This window comes from Sorex araneus, chromosome 1 (genome assembly GCF_027595985.1).
Source record: "Sorex araneus isolate mSorAra2 chromosome 1, mSorAra2.pri, whole genome shotgun sequence".
NCBI classification, from domain to species: domain Eukaryota; kingdom Metazoa; phylum Chordata; class Mammalia; order Eulipotyphla; family Soricidae; genus Sorex; species Sorex araneus.
In genome coordinates, this window is record NC_073302.1 from 414,521,206 (window position 1) to 414,541,688 (window position 20,483).

Consider the following 20,483-nt stretch of genomic DNA (forward strand, 5'->3'; position numbering starts at 1 on the left):
TCACTTAGTTTTATGTTTTTAAAAGAAGATAAACTTTTTTATTACCATAAGCTTATATCACTTTGCAACCTTACAGATTCATACCTTTGTTGCACGAATGTAGATTTTAATTCTATGGCTTTTCTCTTTAGTTTTCAAATCTCTTGTAGTCATGCTAGCTATCTATAGAGTAAGTCCATTTCTTGTTCACTACTCTGCTTTTTACTGCAGTCTTAAATATCCCTTTCTTAATACTCACCATTAGACGATCACTTAAAAAGGTCCTACACAAAACAGAATGCTTATAGATCAATTTTCAATCCTAAGTCATGCTCAAAAGACAACAAATGAGGGATTTTTAATAGCGCATCCATTGCAGCATATTTTATCCCCAGCACCTCATACCTATCCTTCTAGCCTGGGCATTTGTGATACTGGTGACCCCAAGGACACTGGACCCAAGGATCATCACAATACCCACCTGAACAGTGAACTGTCTGCTCAGCTGGATGAGTATCCCAGGAGTATCTCCTGGGCACACTTAGCACTTAGCACTGCTTTGGAGGCCTCCCCAGAAAATCAAAAAGAGGAACACTGAGTAAGCAACTATAGAAATATTCTTAACAAATGCTAACAAAGCTAGCATAGATCACCAGACAGTCCAACTACTTATGGGATTAGATTTTATTCTCTGCTCTGCGAAATGTTTAGTTTCTGTTTTATGACTATTTTGTCAATTGGCAATCCCATTTTCATATTTTGTCTGCTATGATAAAATAACTATATCAATGAATTAACACATACATAATTTTGGAGGCAGGATAAATTTCAGAGACCTAAAAAATTATCCATTTTGTATTTTTATTTATTTGAAATTGATTACCCTATATGTCTGTGTGATGATGAAAATGGGTTTTAAAATGTTATTTCTTTTATTAATTAGAAAATCAGAAAAGCAGATGATTAAAAAGAACATGCTATCTGCATTGTGTCTCTCTGTGTGGGTGTTTGTGTAAAATCATAAAATTCTAGTCTAGATTTTTAAAGAAAGCATTTGATGTCTCCCCTTTTCTGAACAAAGCATGTCTCCATATAAATGTAAAGATGCATTTAGAATTATGCAATTGAACTGAGTAAAGAAATTAGGGCCTAATTATAGAAAGATTTTTAAAAATAAACTATGTATATTATCATGGAGAACTCTATTTATTGTAGATGTATTTTTCAATTATTATAAGTGACAGATAATATGTCTTTAATTATTTACCCTCTAAGCCTGACCTTTGCAAACTTCCACAAGGTATTGGAGAAAAGCAATAAACCACTAAATCTGTTGATCTTGGTTCTTCAAAAGTAAAGTTGTAAGAGTTGGCTGGAGATGGAATAGAGAAATGAATAAAAGATTTTGTATTTTAAAGTTTTATACTTTATAATCTGTTACTCTAGTAATATATCATCAAACTGTTATTTTTAAAACATAATAGAGAACTATTTCTTATGTTTCACCTTTTTTCCAGACAAACAAATTTTAAGTATTTTTGGAGATGGTAGTGAAAGAGATTTAAAATATTTTTACTAGCCCTTTCTGACTCTTTAACACCATGTTTCTGCTTCTTGAAACTCTTTTGTCTCTACTCATTTTTTTTTCATTACCTACATGTTCTTTTCAGAAGTCAAAGCAACATATAAAACTGGGAACACAACTGCACAGTACCAACACAGAACTATATCCTAATTGATGAATTGAGTCTATTTATTTTGTTTGTTTTTGTGTTTACAGCTCATCAGCATCATCTGAGCTAAAGCTACTTCTCCTACTGCTCTCTTTGGAAACTGCAGGGGAAGAGGCAGATAGCAGAGGGTCTGTCCCAAATGGAGATATTGTGTCATCCAGGAGCATGTTATCCAATCTTTGTTCCTCTTTCAAAGCAGCACTAAATGATAAATCTGTGAAGTGTGACAAAGGATCAGAGAAGGACATGGCTTGATCACAGAGCTCAGGGCTTGTCCCTTGAGATAAAGTCAATTGTTGGCAACAGTCTACTGAATTCTGCTCAAGATGGGTCTGTTTGGTGACGTGATCACCTAAGTCAACTGTGCCAAGTGAAGCCAGGGTTGGCAGACCATGAGCACGAGCTTGTATTTCTAGTTCCTGCAATTCCAAACAAGAATAATTAAATAATGGCTTTAAAATTGGGCTTAACTGAACATAACAAACAGGAAATAGATCAAAATGTTAGCAAGCTTTTTTAAAAAAAAACAGCATATTGAAAATCACAGATACTCCTTGCAGACAATGAAATTTGATATATGTCCAAAGCATTAAATATAAGTGAAAACACATATTTTAAAATAGCAGATCATCATTATTGTTCTTTAAAGGAACACATGACAAATGAGAGCCACATAGTGACTCAGAGGACATTATAGCCATTTAGAAATAGTAGAAAATCATCCATTTATTCTTCATGATTAAATTTTCGCTATAGGACAACTTCATGGAAACAGATGCTTTACCTGGCAATAAACATGTTAACATAAAAAATGAGTTATGAAAACTCATATTTTGACATTTTGTGTCACATGAACAGATAAGGAGTGACTTAATATAAATTGGCACAATATGCCTTATGGCAATAAAATCCATAGCAACGTAACAAAATAGAAAAATTGGGAGGGAGCTAAGAAATTGGTGTCCAAATAGTATCTAGAGATACAAAACCTTAGCTTATTATTTTTCATCTGGGAGAACATTGTCTATGTTTATGAAACTGGTTCCATTTACTCTAGTTTGTAATTAGTGGCCACTCATTTTCAGCACATTTTTAAAATCATCGTGATCCTAAACTTCTAATCCAAACCTAATTGACACAACTGATTCATGAACTTCTACAACCCAATAAAATTATCCTTCAGAAGGAAAAATAACTGCTAATAAGAAAAAAATAAATAAATGAGGCCAATGAATAAAGCTGATGACAGGCAAGCCAGACATAAGCTATATGTTTCATAGCAACATTCTTATAAAAACCTGAATTCGAAGTAGAAGCCTCCTGTTAGCCTGCTCTAATTTCTTCTGTCTGTGTTCTAACTCCCGGGCTCTCTGTTGTTCTTTTTGTAGCCACTTGATGTACTCCACTGATGCTTTTAGAATGGTTCCTTTGTTCCAGCGCATATCACTGTAGAACGGAGAGATAACCTTTTCACAATTGTGCATGTCAGCAGAATTCATAAGAACTTACAAAATCTTTTACATTAATATGAAATAATGATTTACATGACTATTATTCACTCTTAGATATTATTGCTTCTGAATAGAAATTTTAATAGAATAGTTAAGAAGCCCTTATATAGTAAAATTAATCCCAGAATGAAAATAAGTGTCAAAAGAAAGTAATAAAGTGACTTTTTGTGGGAGAGCTAAATGCAATATCATGATTCTACTATTACAGTTTTTATATTTTTAGTGAAAATTGCTTTTATTATTAACTCTGAGATTAAAATCTATGTGCAGTATTTCTGCATTAATGAACTAGGAAATGTACATTGCTGAGGATTTAAGCCTAAATTTTTTAAGATCATTTCAAATATACCAATCTTCTAACCTACTTTCTAATAAGGTTGCTTTTATGCTTCTAAGGAAAAAAAATAGGTTCCTTCTGAATAGTGATCCTGAGTGATTGTGAAACAATCAGAGATTGGCAATGCTACTTATGCAATAAAAGAAAACTTTCTAAAACCATTAAATAATTTTTTCAGTGCCCAAAGCATAAACACTTTAAAAAGACTGTGGATACATGTTTTTTAAACAGTTTACCTTCAAGGTAAGTAACAATAATTAATCATCAGATAATATTTCAGGTTATAGTATGAATGAATATTTATTATAATTTATTTTTAGATAGGATGGATGATAAGTATGGAATTAGGAAGATACTATTGAATTTTATATCTGAAAACATACATCAATGAATTTAATAGTATGTTAGAATTGTAATAAGTGTGGAGAATGAGGCCTAGCTAATCGCTAAGTTTATTCAGAGATGTTGTAAAAACTTGATAAATTTTCCATTTATAGTTGCTGAATGTTTTTAATACAGCATGAAATAAGCATCTGGGGGTATTTTAAAAAGACATTCCACTGCAAATAATGCTAGTTTACATGATTTACAAGAAATATATTAAATATTATCTGTATTCATTAACCAATAAAAAATGAGACTATATACTTAAGAAAAAAAATGATCTGCATAAACCCCACTGGAAGTCCAGGTTAGATAACAATTTCATTAACTACAACAAAATAAAAGCACGGACATTTCTGTTAGTGGCTGAAGATTCTTTTTGGTGCCTATATAAGCTGCACTCATTTATAATGCAACAACCACTGACCGTGCAGTGTTTGAAAATGCTTTACTGGTTCTCTGCAGACATAATAATTGTTGGCCTTATTTTACAGGAGCGGGTAGGGCATTTGCCTCGCATGCAGCTGACCCGGGTTCGATTCCTCTGTCCCTCTCGGAGAGCATGGCAAGCTATTGAGAATATTCCGCCTGCACGGCAGTGCCTCACAGGCTACCCGTGGCGTATTTGATATGCCAAAAACAGTAACAAGTCTCACAGTGAAGATGTTACTGGCACCCGCTCGGGCAAATCGATGAAAAACAGGATGACAGTGCTACAGTGCTACAGTGCTACTCCACCAATAACAATTTTTCTGGTGGTGGGAAGAAAGAAAGAGGCCACTTTCATCACTAACTTTAAAAGCCATCTATAATTTAAATATATATTCTGAACTTCTGAACTGCAACGTATTTTTCTAGTTTTGGGGCTATACCAGTATTGGTTTGGGGCTTCTCCTGATTAGTGTTCAAGGTTGCTTCAGGCAGTGCTGATGGGGGACCCTGGACTATTAAAGAACTAACCTGGCGTGCCCCTTGCAAAGTCTGTGCTCTGGGTCTTCAGCTACCTACCTGGCTCTAAATCAAAACTCCTATTCGAATCTCATTTTGCTTCATTTCTTCTCATAGAACAAAACTTGAATGTCAGAAAAATAAAAAGAAAAGGAGAACCCTAGTAAACTCTGAAGTTCACCGTATTGTTTATTTAGATCTAAAATAAGCCTTTACTGGTTTGTTCCACTCTGAAGAAGCCATTATCACTTGAACATATTTTCCTCTTTATTCTCCCATTACATCTAAGTAAATGTATTTCAATAAAAACAATTTTGTTAAAGAAACTCTGGTACATCTACACGATGGAATACTATGAAGCTGTTAGAAAAGATGAAGTCATGAAATTGGTATATAAGCAGATCAACATGAAAAGTATCATGTTAGGGGGCCAGAGTGATAGCACAGCGGGTAAGGCGTTTGCCTTGCACGCGGAAGCCCTGGGTTCGATCCCTGGCATCCCATATGGTCCCCCAAGCACTGCCAGGAGTAATTCCTGAGTGCAGAGCCAGGAGAAACCCCTGAGCATCGCTGGGTGTGACCCAAAAAGCAAAAAAAAAAAAAAAAGAGAGAAAAGTATCATGTTATGTGAAATGAGTCTGAACGAAAGAGACAATCATAGAAGGACTGAACTCATTTGCGGAATATAAAGTAACAGAATGGGAGACTAACACCCAAGAATAGTAGAGATAAGGACCAGGAGTTTTGCTTCACGGCTTAGAAGCTGGCCTCACATGCTAGAGAAAGAGGCAGCTCAGATGGAGAAGAGAACACTAAGTAAAGGGTGTTTGGAAGACCCGCTGGGGTTAGGAGATTCATGCCGAATGTAGACTATAGATCGAACACAGTGACCACTCAATGCCTCTATTGCAAACTATAACACCCCAAAGGAAAGAGAACAAAAGGTGCCACAGAGGTGGAGTGAGGAGAGGGGGATAAGATGGGGGTGGGGAGGAATACTGGGATCATTGGTGGTGGAAAATGGGCACTGGTGGAGGGATGGGTACTCAATCATTGTATTACTGAAATACAAGCACAAAAGTTTGTAGGTAGGTAACTACCTCACAGTGATTCACTAATAATAGCACTGTCGTCCCATTGTTCATCGATTTGCCTCGAGCGGGCACCAGTAACATCTCCATTGTGAGACTTGCTGTTTTTGGCATATGGAATACGTCATGGGTAGCTTTCCAGGCTCTGCCATGTGGGCGGGATACTCTCGGTAGCTTGCCGGGCTCTCCAAGGGGGATGGAGAAATCAAACCCGGGTCAGCTAGGTGCAAGACAAATTCCCTACCCGCAGCCCTATAAATCCCTGGTAATACCAAATAATAATAATAATAATAATAATAATAATAATAATAATAATAAACCAATTCTGTTTCAATAAAAATAAAGAAATTATTATTTACAGGGCACAGAGAAATAGTATAGTGGGTAAGGCACGCCCTTGTACAGGCCCAGCCATGGTTTATAACACCCCATAAGGTTCCTCAAACCTCACCATGAGTGATTAACCCCTGAGTGCAGAACCAAAAGTAAGGCCTGAGCAGCATCAAGTAAAACCCCAAAATCAAAAAATTAAAAGTTGGAAAATAAATAAATAAACCTTTACATAACAGTTTATACAATGAATTGTTTTTCAGATGCTACTGATGTCATTTGTACTAAACTCAAAGTTTAGTCTATTTTAAATTTGTTTTACAACTTTTTTTTTGTTGAAAACAGTTGTTTGGCTTTCGGTTGATTTTGTTTTGTTTTGTTTTGTTTTGTTTTTAATTAGTGAGTCACCATGAAGGTACTGTTACAAATTTATCCATTTTCACGCTTGTGTTTCCAATCCCATCCCCCCCGCGCCCCACCCAGCCTTTGTGGCAGGCTATTCCATTTTGTTCTCTCTCTCCTTTTGGGTGTTGTGGTTTGCTATAGGAGTACTGAGTGACCATCGTGTTCTTCAGTCTCTAGTCTACTTTCAGCATGCATCTCCCTTCCCACATGGGATCTCCAACCACATTTTACTTGGTGTTCCCTTCTCTATCCAGGCTGCCTTTCCCCCCAGCATGTGAGGCCAGTTTCCAAGCCATGTTTTACAACTTTTAGTGAGTATGCATGCCAGAGATTAAAACCAGGGTCTTACATATGGTCTATCTCTGAGCCACATTCTCTAGTCTTCTAAAATTATCTTAACATATTTCTTTGACGAATTTAAAATTTTCCAAACTGATTAAGATGTCTGCCTCTTGGGGGCCAGAGAGATAGTACAGTGAGCAGGGCAGTTACTTTGCACAGGGCCGACCCAAGTGGACCCAGTACTCCATATGGTTTTCAACATCAATGAGGAGTGAAATTGAGTACAGATATAAACATGAATAAACATAAAAATGAGGAACCTAAAATTTGATTTAGAAATTCTGATTTAGAAAGTTTGATTAGATCTCAGTTACTACCTTAACAGCCATTCCTATACTATAAGGAAGTTCTGATGGTAGAAAGGGGAATAAGATTAATTCAGTCAAAAACACTAATCTAATTGATTTATTAATTAAAAGGTAGAAAAATAAGAGTAATTTGATAAAACCAATAAAATAATACATGTTCTAATGATGTTTTTAAATTTCAATTAATAAGATTTCTTAAAATATGATTCATAAGTACCACATGCGTGTGAAGTATATCACTGCCATTACATAAGTAGAGGTTCTTCAATTTTTTTTTTTTTTTTTTAGCTTTTTGGGTCACACCTGGTTAACTCCTGGCTTTGCACTCAGGAATTACTCCTGGCGGCTCTGAGGGGAGTATATAGAATGCTGGAAATCAAACTCAGGTCGGCCTCGTGAAAAGCAAACGCCCTACCCACTGTGCTATCGCTCCAGCCCTGGTTCTTCACATTTTTATGTTCACCAGTTTTGCGTGGTTTTATTTCTTTTTAGTTACTAAATTTTTTTCATTAACTTTTTTATGTGGAAGGGGTGTTTAGGCCATACTTGGTCATGCTCGGGACCTATTCCAGGCCCTGTGCTCAGGAGTGAATATGGTGGTACTCAGGGGACTGTGTACAGTGTCTGAAATGGAACTGGGATTGGTCAGATGCTTGCAGAACCTTAAAACTGATAGATCTTTCCAGCCCTTGTTTTATTTTTACCAGAGGTCATGAGATTACCATTCCCTTGATGATTTGTTCATGCATTCAATGATCTTAACCCATAAAATTATAAAGTATTCAAATATTTCCTTCTTAGCCAATCTCTCAACTTATTCTAAACATGAGTGAAAACTTGCTCAGAGGACAGCCGCTTAACAACCCCTGCTATACGACAAAGAGCAAGTGACATTTAGAAGTATCTCTTTGATTCATTTCTTTGTGCCTGTTGGGGACTTCTCTGCTTTTGTAAATGTATCTTGAATAAGAAATATATCTTTTCTGGTGACCCACTGCACTCGTAGTGCAAAAAAACTCAGCACATGCTATGTGAAGTATGACTCTCCTCCAGTGTGTAATACACCAGTGTTTTCCATGCTATTCTTCCTTTTACGTTTCAAAATTATGGATCTGTCTCATTTGACTGACTTTATATATGATGTCACACAATTTGAAAAATCTCATGAGATTATACCTTATCTTATTTTTCAATTTTGTTCAATTAAATGGAGTACTAATTTTGTTGGTTATACTCACATATTCCACAAATTTGCCTGAAACTTGATAAACTCAAATTGAAATAATATTCAATCTTTTTCTTTTTTAGATCCACTTTTTGCTAACTTTATCAGTGTCATATATGGCAATGACATTTCATTATTTATTTTCCTGTCTTCCAAGTGAATCATGAATTTTCTGTACTTTGTGCCCACACCAATTCATTTGATTTGCTTTGACTTTTAGGTCATCCACATTTGCATCTGAAAAGTCAACAATTCAATCTAATATAATTTTCAGAGAAGATGGTTACTCAATAGGTCCTTGGGTTCAAACTTGAGAGGTCCTTGGATTCAAGTAGAGCCATTGGAAGAGGTTCCAGTTTGGATTCAACCAAAGGGAAGCAGGTTAACAGTAAGGCCAGACCAAACCAAAGGAAACGGTAATTAAACCAGAATTGATATTAAGATATATAAAAGGCATAGCTTGCAGAAAATGGCCTTTTCTTCTTGTGCTATGTGATGAGACCCACATATAAACATATTCAATATCTGACTAATTCGTGTTTCCAGTAAGACCTAAAACAAATGTTATATGTCTACTTATGACATAATAGAATTATAATGAATAGTAATCCACCACTTTTGTGAGACCCATAAGGAAGAAAAAATACTGAAGAATTCTTACAGGAACCAGAGAGATAGTACAACAGGTAAGGCATTTGCCTTGCATGCAGCTGGCCTAGATTCAATTCTCTGGACAAGATATGACAACCAGAGCCCAGCAGGAGTGATCTCTGAGCATAGCCAGGTGTGACCCCCCAAACAATCAAACAAATGAAAGCAAAACAAAAAAACAAAAACAAAAAGAGAATTCTTACAGTGACATTTTTCCAAATACAGTTAATTTAAAACAACAAATTCGACGGTGAACTGATCTTTCATATTATAAACTAGTAGAAAAACTGCACTAACGGACTATGTCAATAAAGTTTCATTGAATTTAGTAGTGCTTATTCATTACATATCTCTCTGTGCTTCCATACGATAATTAAAGCTAAATTATTGCGACAAAAATTACATGGTCCAAAAGTTTGAAATACTTTCTACCTGACATTTTATAAGGGAAATTTATCATTCTCTGTTCTAGACAATGAACTAGAATTAGAAAGTCGACTTCTTATAATCAAAGCTTTCTGTAAGCTTATGAGTAATAATCTCACACAAGCTTTCTAATTTGTAAATCATTTTCATATACACCATTTGATTATACTTTTTAAGTACCTAGTCAACAACTGGTATGTTAAGGTACGATGATATCTGGAAATAATCAGTGAGGTTTGAGACTGCAATATTAATTCTCATCTGCTTTCTGCATATATGTGTACTTTGGGCACTCTGAGTTAGCTCTTAACTGACCTTAACCTAATCATTTTCAGTAGTGATTAATGCTCTCCATTCCTTTTTTGACACCCATGAACTACTATCAGAACAAAGTGGGTATCAGAGGCTACCTTCAAACATACCCATGTACTTCTATTGTCTTTTTGGTGGCATGTGCTTTAAGTCTGTTAAATTAAAGCTCATTGTATTTATTATTATAAGGATAATTAAATTATATTCACATTAACTAATGAAATATGAGTTTTAAAGAGAAAGAACATCAATAAAATAATTTTTACTGTTTTAAGGGAAATTATGTTAAAATCCTTGGGAAAGATCAATTAAGTACCAGTAAAGACGGATTCCATTAAAACACTACAATGAATTAAAGTAAGAAACATTTAAAATATATCTGTTAGGTAGTTTAAGTTTTGTCTTATTTCAAAGAAAGTGAAATATAGCAAAACATTTTGTGTACTTGATATATAAAAGAAAAAATATAAACATTCAAACAAAAAGGTACTGGCCTTTAACCAAATGTATGGTATTAAAATGTGCATTCATACATTAAATGAAAAATATTATCTGGAAATGTTTAGCCCCTTCAACTAAAGCAAAGAGTTTCATGCTTAAGGATTGAAAAGATTGAAGATTTGTAGATAGGGCCTATACTAAAACTGAGCAAGCTCTCATACTATCTAACCAAAGTTCTTTCTGTGATTCCTCTCTATATGCCTTCCTATCAAAAATGCCCATGAAGGGGCTGGAGAGATAGCACAGCGGGTAGGGCTGGGTTCAAATCCCAGCATCCCATATGGTCCCCTGAGTACGGCCAGGGGTAATTCCTGAGTGCAGAGCCAGGAGTAACCCCTGTGCATCGCCAGGTGTGACCCCAAAAAGCAAAAAAAAAAGAAAAGAAAAAAAAGAAAAAAATGCCCATGAAGATAAATATTAAATTTTCTCCTATTAAAAATTATTGAACTGATATCACTAATTTTATAAATATCACTTTATCAACGTTGTTGTAGAATAATAGATAATTGTCAGTACTTGAACAGGCGAGGTATAAGTTTGAATGAAATTCTTCTAGTCAATAAGTTATATTTATGTTTTTGGAGAATTAAAATAACATAAGTTAGGGGGCAAGAGTGATATTTCAGTGGGTCAGGCACTTGATTGACATATGGCTGAACCGGGTTCAAGTCCCTGGCACCACAGATGGTCTCCTAAGGGCCACCACAGGAGTAATTCTTAAGTGTAGAACTGGGAGTAACCCCTGAGCATTACCAGGTGTGTACCCTCCTACCGCAATAAACTAAATTGATATTTTTGTTAATTGACATATTTTCTTGAGATTTTTCAACCTTAGATATCTTATTTAAATGACCATGTATGTTTGTGACACAAAAACTTGGTTGAATTTAATTAAAACAACTCATACTGATTGACATCAATCAGACGGTTTCTATAATTACATTTTTTTAATGTTCTCAGAATTTTAGAACCTCTGAAAGTTCAAAAGTAAATTTCTATAAACATATAAATCTTAAAAACATTGTTATAACCATAAATTGGATGAAAACGTTTAAATCAGAAATATAAACACCAGACACTACTACTTAATTTACCGCTACTGGTGTCATAAAGAAACACCTGTATACTGAGAAAAAAAATTTTACATATTTTATGTAACTAAAAAGAAAGTTATAAAATAAAATAAAAATAAAAATATTAAAATTATAATTCTATAATCCACAATATTTTTTTATAAAATGGTCTCAAACCCCCTTTGCTTGCTTTCAATAAATATACTCATACTGATATATCAATACATAAAATATGAAACATATTATCATATATCTTATACTATTATAAGTTCATAAACACTTTGATGTGTGCTAAACAGTTCCCTTGAGTAAATATATAAAAGAAGCCAGAAGTAGCCTTCTCTTTGTCATAAACTGCTTAGTATCCCCAGTCATTGATTCTCCCCTTTTTCTCTTCCCTCCCACTCATTTTAGGGGGTGTTGAAACCATAACATTACTAAAGAAATGATTGTTGAACTCACGGGTCATTAGACTTTGGAATAAGAGTGCCAAGCTCCTTGATTCGGTAATTAATATTATACCTTCTTCTTCTTTCAACTATTAAAAAAGAAATATAATTGATTATTCTCATTAAAGCACAATTCAGTTTTAGGTAACTGTAAACCTTCTTGATAATCTTTAAGAAGTCTTAAGTAAAAAATGTCCAGTTAGTCAAAAGCATACTTTTCAACAATAAAATGAAAACGCAAGTATTGACTGAAAGTAAAAATAACTATATTAAAATTATAATTCTACAATCCACAATACTTTTTTCTAAAATTGTCTCAAACCCCTTTTGCTTGCCTTGAATAAATATATTCATACTGATATATCAATACATAAGATATTAAATATATACTAATCATATATCTTATTATAAAATATTGATCATTATTTCATTAATATGCCCCTAATAAGTGTATCAGAATTGTTTTATTTTCTCATGTGACTTTTGCTATGTTTTTTTATTTTTAATTAGTGTATCACCGTGAGGGTACAGTTACAGATTTATACATTTTTGTGCTCATGTTTCCCCCATACAAAGTTCGAGAACCCATCCCTTCACCAGTGCCCATTCTCACCACCAGTAAACCCAGCGTCCCTCCCACCCTCCCCAGTCCCGTCTCCCCCCACCCCAAACTGCCACTATGGCAGGGTATTCCCTTTCCTTCTCTCTCTCTGATTAGGTGTTGTGGTTTGCAATAAAGGTATTGAGCGGCCATTGTGTTCAGTCTCTAGTCCACATTCGGCACGAGTCACCCCTCCTCCGCACAACCTTCGACCACATTTTACCTGGTGTTCCCTTCTCTGAGTTGCCCAGAATGAGAGACCAGCCTCCAAGCCATGGAATCAACCTCCTAGTACTTATTTCTACTATTCTTGGGTGTTAGACTCCTAGCCTACTATTCTATATTCCACAGATGAGTGCAATCTTTCTATGTCTGTCTCTCTCTTTCTGACTCATTTCACTTAGCATGATACTTTCCATGCTGATCCACTTTATGCAAACTTCATGACCTCATTTTTTCTAACAGCTGCATAGTAAATAAGTGTATCAGAATTGTTTTAAAGTCTAGAGCAATCTTTATTCTTCTCACATACTTTCCAGGTGGCCTAAAACAAAGTTTGGCATGTGCATTTGCCCAATTAGACTTCCTTAAGGTCAGTGACTATTTCTTATTACTTTTGAACAGGCTTAGAGAGGTGCTGAAGAAGTTTATTTAATTATATTGTAAATCTGTTTTTCAAATTAAAAATGTTTCCATAATCTATAGAGAAGTGGTTTTCAAACTGTGTGTGTCAAGCATGTGTGGGGCTGAGGAAACAGTATAGGTGTTCAGGCACTTGCCTTGTTCATAGCTAACCTCAGTTCCATCACTGGCCCTGCATGTGCTCAGTCCCTCTGCCCCCGGCCTCCGCCCTCCCTCACCCCACCAAGCACTGCCAGGAGATTTCCCTGAACACAGAATCAGGAGCAAGCTTCTAACTCATCCATTTATGGTCTGTAAACTAAAAAGGCAAAACAAAAACAAACCAATAAATATGGAAGGACTATGAAAAGTAATTTACAATCCCCACATGTAGGGCTCCTGAATTTAGTAGACAGGATTCAGGCCCAGAAATTTGCATTTTTAGCAAGTTCCCAGGTATGCTCTTATTGCTTGCTCGCAGCCCACACTCTGATAACTAATAATATAGTTTCTTACTCAGAGATAAACTTACTCTGTTTGCATTTCAGTGCATTCATTGTTAATGTAAATCTTATTTAAAATTTTTCGATTAGTAAGTTTGATGTACAAATATATAGAAATGTCTTTGTCAATCTTTATGTAAAGACAGTGTTATAAACTATTAGAGCAACATTAATTCTATATTTTCAGCATCAAGAATTAAAACAAACCTTTTCTAATGGTAACAAATTTTATATTGCACCATGTTTTTGAATGTCATTTTTTTATTGAATCACTGTGAGATACAGTTACAAAGCTTTCATGATTGAGTTTCAGTCATAAAATGATCGAAAAATCATCCCTCCATCAGTGTACATTTTCCATTACCAATGTTCCTAGGATCCCTCTCGACACTACCCCATCTCCTCGACCCAATCCCCTGTCTCTATGGCAGACAATTTCCTTCTTTCTCTCTTTTGGACACTATGGTTTGCAATACAGATATTGAGAGGCCATCGAAAGCATTCTTTTTTTAATTAAATAAAGATATCCAGGAAATAAAATAAGAAAATCATTAAAAATTAGAAACCATGAATCAAAAATATTAGAAAATATTTAAAGAATAATACTTGAAAATTAATCTGCTATTAGGAAAGGGCAGGAGTAATAGCTCAGCGGGTAAGGCTTTTGCCTTGCACGCGGCCGACTGGGGTTCGATTCCTCCATCCCTCTCAGAGAGCCTGGCAAGCTACCAAGAGCATCTCACCTGCATAGCAGAGCCTGGCAAGCTACCCATGGTGTATTTGATATGCCAAAAACAGTAACAAGAAGTCTCACAATGGAGATGTTACTGGTGCCTGCTCGAGCAAATCGATGAGCAACAGGATGACGGTGATATGATACAGTAATTAGAAAGGAGAGTAAAATAATATAAATTGTCTTTCTGAATCTAATCCACAAAGTGTTACGCTATAAGTGGGTTTGGCCTTCAGGATTAAAATATTTAAATTCTTCTAAAACTAGGACATAATTGATTCTTGTAAGAGTTTATTTTACTTCTTTAATCCTGTTTTACATGTGCACGTGATTAGAAACATAACACCACATCAAAGAAAAACTAAAAATATAAGCAGTAACAAGATGGATAGACATACACATATGTTTTATAGTTAGAAGAAATATATTCTTACACAAACTCCAATATTACTAAAGCCTTTAAATATAAGATGAACATCTATGAAAGATGTTTCTTTTTATTTTCTCAAAATGAGTACTGGCTTAATACTGCTTTTCCAGAATCACTGTCACTGTCACTGTCATCCTATTGCTCATTGATTTGTTCAAGCAGGCACTGTAACTTCTCTCATTGTGAGACTTATCGTTAGTATTTTTGGGATATCAATATGCCATGGGTAGTAGCGTGCCAGGCTCTGCCATGCGGGCTCGATACTCTTGGTAGCTTAAATCAATAATTTAAATGTGTCTTCTATGAAATATCAGAATTTCCTACTCTGCTCATTTGGACCATGAGGTAGTTTTGTTTTGTTTTTGGACCATATCCAGAGGTAGCTGGGGTGACTCCCAGGTCAGTACTCAGGGAATCATGCAATGCTGGGAATTGAACCCTGGGCTCCTGTGTGCAAAGTCTTTTGAATCATATTTCTGTTCCAATTTATTGGTTACTTACTTGGGTCAAAGCCATGCAAGGTAAGTGCCCTCTGCTGACCTATAGCCTCAGCCCCACCTAAGGCTTTTAAGTCACTTATTAACAAAAACTTTGGTTCCTCAATGATTTCATATATATTAATAATTGTTCATAAAGAAGTCAAGTTTAAGAAATTACTGGAATCATTTAGTAATAAACCATTTCACTATTCACAAGGGTTTTGATATATTTGGGGTATTTTTAATTGCAGCAAAAGGCCTCTAACACAGTCTCCATACATAAGAGGAAGCACTTTTGCCATCACTTACCACACTTTACCCCTGTGCAAGCCACCCACAAGGTCAGCAGCATCCCTGGATATCTTTCCCGATGCAATACCCCACTTCAAGAGGTTGTGTAGACCATTTCCCAGTCTATCCAGCTGAGGAAAGACCATGGCAAAAATGTGCTTACTTTTGGGTCCAAGATGTGAACAAGAGGAAGATGTACACATAACCTGAAGGTAAAGCATAAAGGATTTGCACTCACACCTGACTACTGATACACAGAATGAAACAGAGGATAGGAAAGGCAGTAAGATACTCTTTTCCTCAATATCAGGTCAGAATCCATTAGATGCATTGAATACAAAGTTGGCAAAACTCTCCACAATATTGAAGCTAGAGGTATCTTCAATGATGACATGCCACTGACCAACCAAGTGGAAACAGAGATAAACAAATGGGACTATCTTAAACTAAGAAGCACCTCAAAAAATACAGTAACCAAAATGCAAAGACAATCTACAGAATGGGAAAGGATATTTACCCAATATCTATCTGATAAGGGGTTGATATCAAGGATATACAAGGCACCGGTTTAACTCTACAAGAACAAAACATTCAACCCCCTCAGAAAATGGGACAATGAAATGAACAGAAACTTTCTCAAGGAAGAAACATTCTCAAGGAATGTCAAAAGGCACATGAAAAAATTCTCTTCATCACTAATCATCAGGGAGATGCCGATCAAAACAACTATGAGATATCACCTCACACCACAGAGACTGGTACACATCCAAAAGACCAAAAGAAAACAGTGCTGACGTGGATGTGGGAAAAAGGGACCCTCCTACACTACTGGTGGGAATGCCGACTAGCTTAGCCCTTTTGGAAAACAGTATGGACACTTCTCAAAAAATTAGAAATTGAGTTCTCATTTGACCCAACAATACCACTCCAGGATAACAATACCACTATCCCGGAGAGGCAAAAAAGTATAGTCAAAATGACATCTGCACTTGTATATTTATTGTTTACAATGCCAGAATCTGGAAAAAAAACCCGAGTGTGTGAGAACAGATAACTGGTTAAAGAAACTTTGGTACATCTACACAATGGAATACTGTGCAGTGGTTAGAAAAGATGAAGTCATGAAATTTGCATACAAGTGGATCAACATGGGAAGTATGCCAAGTGAAATGAGTCAGAAAGAGAGAGACAGACATAGAAAGATGGCACTCATCTGGGGAATACAAAGTAACAGAATGGGAGACTCACACCCAAGAATAGTAGAAATAAGTACCAGGAGGTTTGCTCCATGGTTTGAAAGCTGGCCACACATGCTGGGGGGAAAGGGTAGCCCAAATAGAGAAGGGAATACCAAGTAAAGGGCGTCTGCAGGATCTGCTCAGGATGGGAGATTCGGGCTGACAGTAGACTATAGACCGGACATGACGACCACTCAATACCTCCATTGCAAACCACAACACCCAGAAGGAGAGAGAGAGCAAAAGGGAATGCCCTGCCACAGAGGTGGGGTGGGAGGGATACTGGGATCATTGGTGGTGGAGAATGGGCACTGGTGGAGGTATGGGTACACAATCATTGTATAACTGAAACACAGCATAAAAGTTTATAAGTCTATAGCTGTACCACATGGTATTTCACTAATAATTAAAAAAAAATAGATACACTGTTCGCTGACTAAGGAGATTGAACTTGGACCTACACGGACTTATCATGACATTTACCACCCAGAACTCAAAGGATCTAAAGTCTACATTCTCAATGTAGATTTCAGGTTTAAAAAGGATGGGGCACATTTAATTTATTTTATTGCTTTAAAAAAAAATATTTAAATGTTTGGTGACTGAGAGGTTGTGTCCTTGCTGAAGAACTTCACAAATTTGTTCATGGTCCAGTGTTTCCCATAGTTTTAATTTGTGATTTCTTTTGTTATGTTATGTTTGGGGGCTACACCTGGCAATGCTCAGGACTTATTCATGTCTCTGCACTCAGAAATTACTCCTGGAGGTGTTCAGGAGACCATATGGGATGCGGGGATCAAACCCAAACCTGGGATGGCAACATGCAAGGAAAGCACCATACCCACTGTACTATCTTTCCAGCCCTGTGACAATATTTTAACATGGCTTTCCCCATAAAGAAAGATTATTTAAGATAAAAATCAAAAGTAGACCCAACCACCCCGACCCCTGGACCCTGCAAGACCCCAGCCCCAGCAGAGGCACCCGAGGAGCGCGGACAAAAAGCTTCCCCTGGAAACCTCAGCAGCTCAGCAGCGTGACAGAGGGAATTAGACAGTAGCAGCAGGGACTCTCCCACCAACAGGTAAGGCAGCGTGCTGGGCGTGGCCTCCAGGGTGGCCGCTGCTCACAGGGCAGCAGTTATTTTCCCCTTTCCCAGCACATTGGACTCACAGCTCAACCTCAATTACCTAATTCTAAAGCAGACATCCTGACTATCCCATGCCCTATAGGCCATAGACCACTAGTCTAGTCCAATCATAGTATACTAAAAAAGTGACCATCATCGACTAAGGTCTTCCAGAATTCTTTCTCAAAGCAAGAGGGGAATACTGAGAGTGAACTGGAAGGTCACACCTCCATACCACCACAACAACATGAAGAAATAGCGCATATCCCCACCATGAAGAGAGGATAAAGAAAAAAGTCCAGAAATCTCAACAGGGGTTACCCACAAATACGATCTCTCTGAAAGAGAATTCAGAGATGAAATATTGATGATCAATGAACTCAAAGTAACAGTGGGACACACATCCAGTAAATTAAAGGAGGACATGAAAGAAACAATGGGATTGACAGATAAGAAAATGCAGGAAGAAATGAGAGCAGAAATAAAAAAGCTACAAACAGAAATGTCACAAATAAAAATGTCGGTAGATGAAATAAAAAACTCAGTTGGTGTCATCAACAGTAGAATGACTACAGCCGAAGAAAGAATCAGTGAGCTTAAAGATGAGCTGCAGAAAGCCTACAGGCAACAACAAACAATGGGAAAAGACTTCAAAATAGCTTTAGGGAGAATCACAGTCCTAGAGGATAACTCAAGAGGAACAACATAAGAATCATTGGAGTACCAGAAGGACAGAGAAGCAACCCCAGTGAAAAACCCACAGTTAAAGATACAATTGCTGAGACATTCCCAGAGCTGGAGAATGCAGGCATCCAGATCCAAGGAGCCCAAAGGGGGCCATCTAAAAGAGACCCTAATAAAAAGATTCCAAGACACATTATAGTCACAATGATGGATGCCATGGATAGAGACACAATACTGCAAGCAGCAAGGTCAAAGAAGGAAATCACATACAAAGGAGCACTCCTGAGATTTACAGCAGACCTATCAGAGGAAACCCTCCAAGCCCAAAGACAATGGTGGGATATAGTGAAAAAAAGGGGTTACTGTAAGACAAGAAAAACCTCTATAAGCACAACAAACCCCTACAGAAAGATGGCACAAACCTCATGACAACAATCTCTCTCAATGTCAATGGTTTAAATGCACCAATTAAGAGACACAGAGTGGCAAGATGGATTCAGAAACTGAACCCAACATTTTGCTGCCTACAAGAAACACAACTGAACAGTCAGAGAAAACACAGACTCAAAGTCAAAGGATGGAGAAAAATTCTGCAAGCAAACAACTCCCTCAAAAAATTTAAGTGCCCATATTAGTATCTAACAACATAGATTTTAGATTGAAAAAAGATTAGAAGAGACAGAGAAGGCAATTTTTATTAATCAAGGGATATATACAGCAGGTAGAAATCACAATCCTAAATGTATAGGCACTTAAAAAAGGACCAGCTAAATACTTAAAACAACTGCTGACAGATTTTAAGAAGGACATTACTAGCAACACAATCATAGTTGGAGACTTCAACACTGCCTTATAACCTCTAGATATATCAGAAAGATAAAAACTCAGCAAGGAAACACTGGCTTTGAAGGAAGAAATAGAAAAGAGAGGGCTAATAGACGTATACGGGGCTTTACATCCCAAAAAGAAAGAATACGCATTTTTTTCCAGTGCACACATAACATTCTCCAAAACAGACCACGTGATGGGTCACAAAAATACCTCAATAGAATCAGGAAGATAGAAATTGTATCAGCTATCTTTTCAGACCACGATGCATGGAAGATAAATGTTAATCACACAGATGCGGAGAACCAAATGAAACACCTGGAAATTAAATAATTCAATGTTGAACAACGAGTGGGTCAGGAAGGAAATCAAGGAAGAAATCAAAAGATACCTGAAAACAAATGAGAATAAAGACACGAGTTACCAGAGCTTATGGGATGCAGATAAGGCTGTATTAAGGGGAAAATTTATAGCGCTGCAAGTGTTTCTCAGGAACGAAGAAAGGGTCCACATAAATAACTCAACTTCACAGCTTAGAAAAGGAACAACAAAAGGACTCAAAACCAGGCAGAAGGAAAGAAATAACAAAACTTAGAGCAGAAATTAACAACATGGAAACCCAAAAAACAATATGAAAGATCAATGAAACCAAGAACAGGTTCTTTGAGAAAATAATCAAGATTGATCAACCACTAGCAAGACTCACAAAGAAAGAGATAAAACCCTAAAAAACCAAATTAGAAATGAAAAGGGGGTATCACAACAGAAACCAAAGAAATACAAAACATCATCAGAGACTACTTTGAAAGTCAGTATGCCACAAAACAAGATAACCTAGAAGGAATGGATAAATTCTTGGATTCCTAAACTCTCCCAAGACTGAACCAAGAAGATATGGAATACCTAAATAGACCTATCACTATCAAGGAAACTGAAACTAT

General features: G+C 36.4%; 1 protein-coding gene across 1 annotated transcript in view; it reads right to left on the minus strand.

Annotated features, from left to right (window-relative positions):
* Positions 1-1,753: 1,753 nt before the first annotated feature.
* TFEC (transcription factor EC) overlaps positions 1,754-20,483 on the minus strand; it is a 35,946-nt gene continuing 17,216 nt past the window's right edge. Inside the window, exons 4-6 of the mRNA XM_004602079.2 lie at positions 12,019-12,094; positions 3,011-3,158; positions 1,754-2,131 (exon numbers count right to left, since the gene is read on the minus strand). Coding sequence (XP_004602136.2) covers positions 1,754-2,131; positions 3,011-3,158; positions 12,019-12,094 — 602 coding nt within the window. The remainder of the gene's footprint in view (positions 2,132-3,010; positions 3,159-12,018; positions 12,095-20,483) is intronic.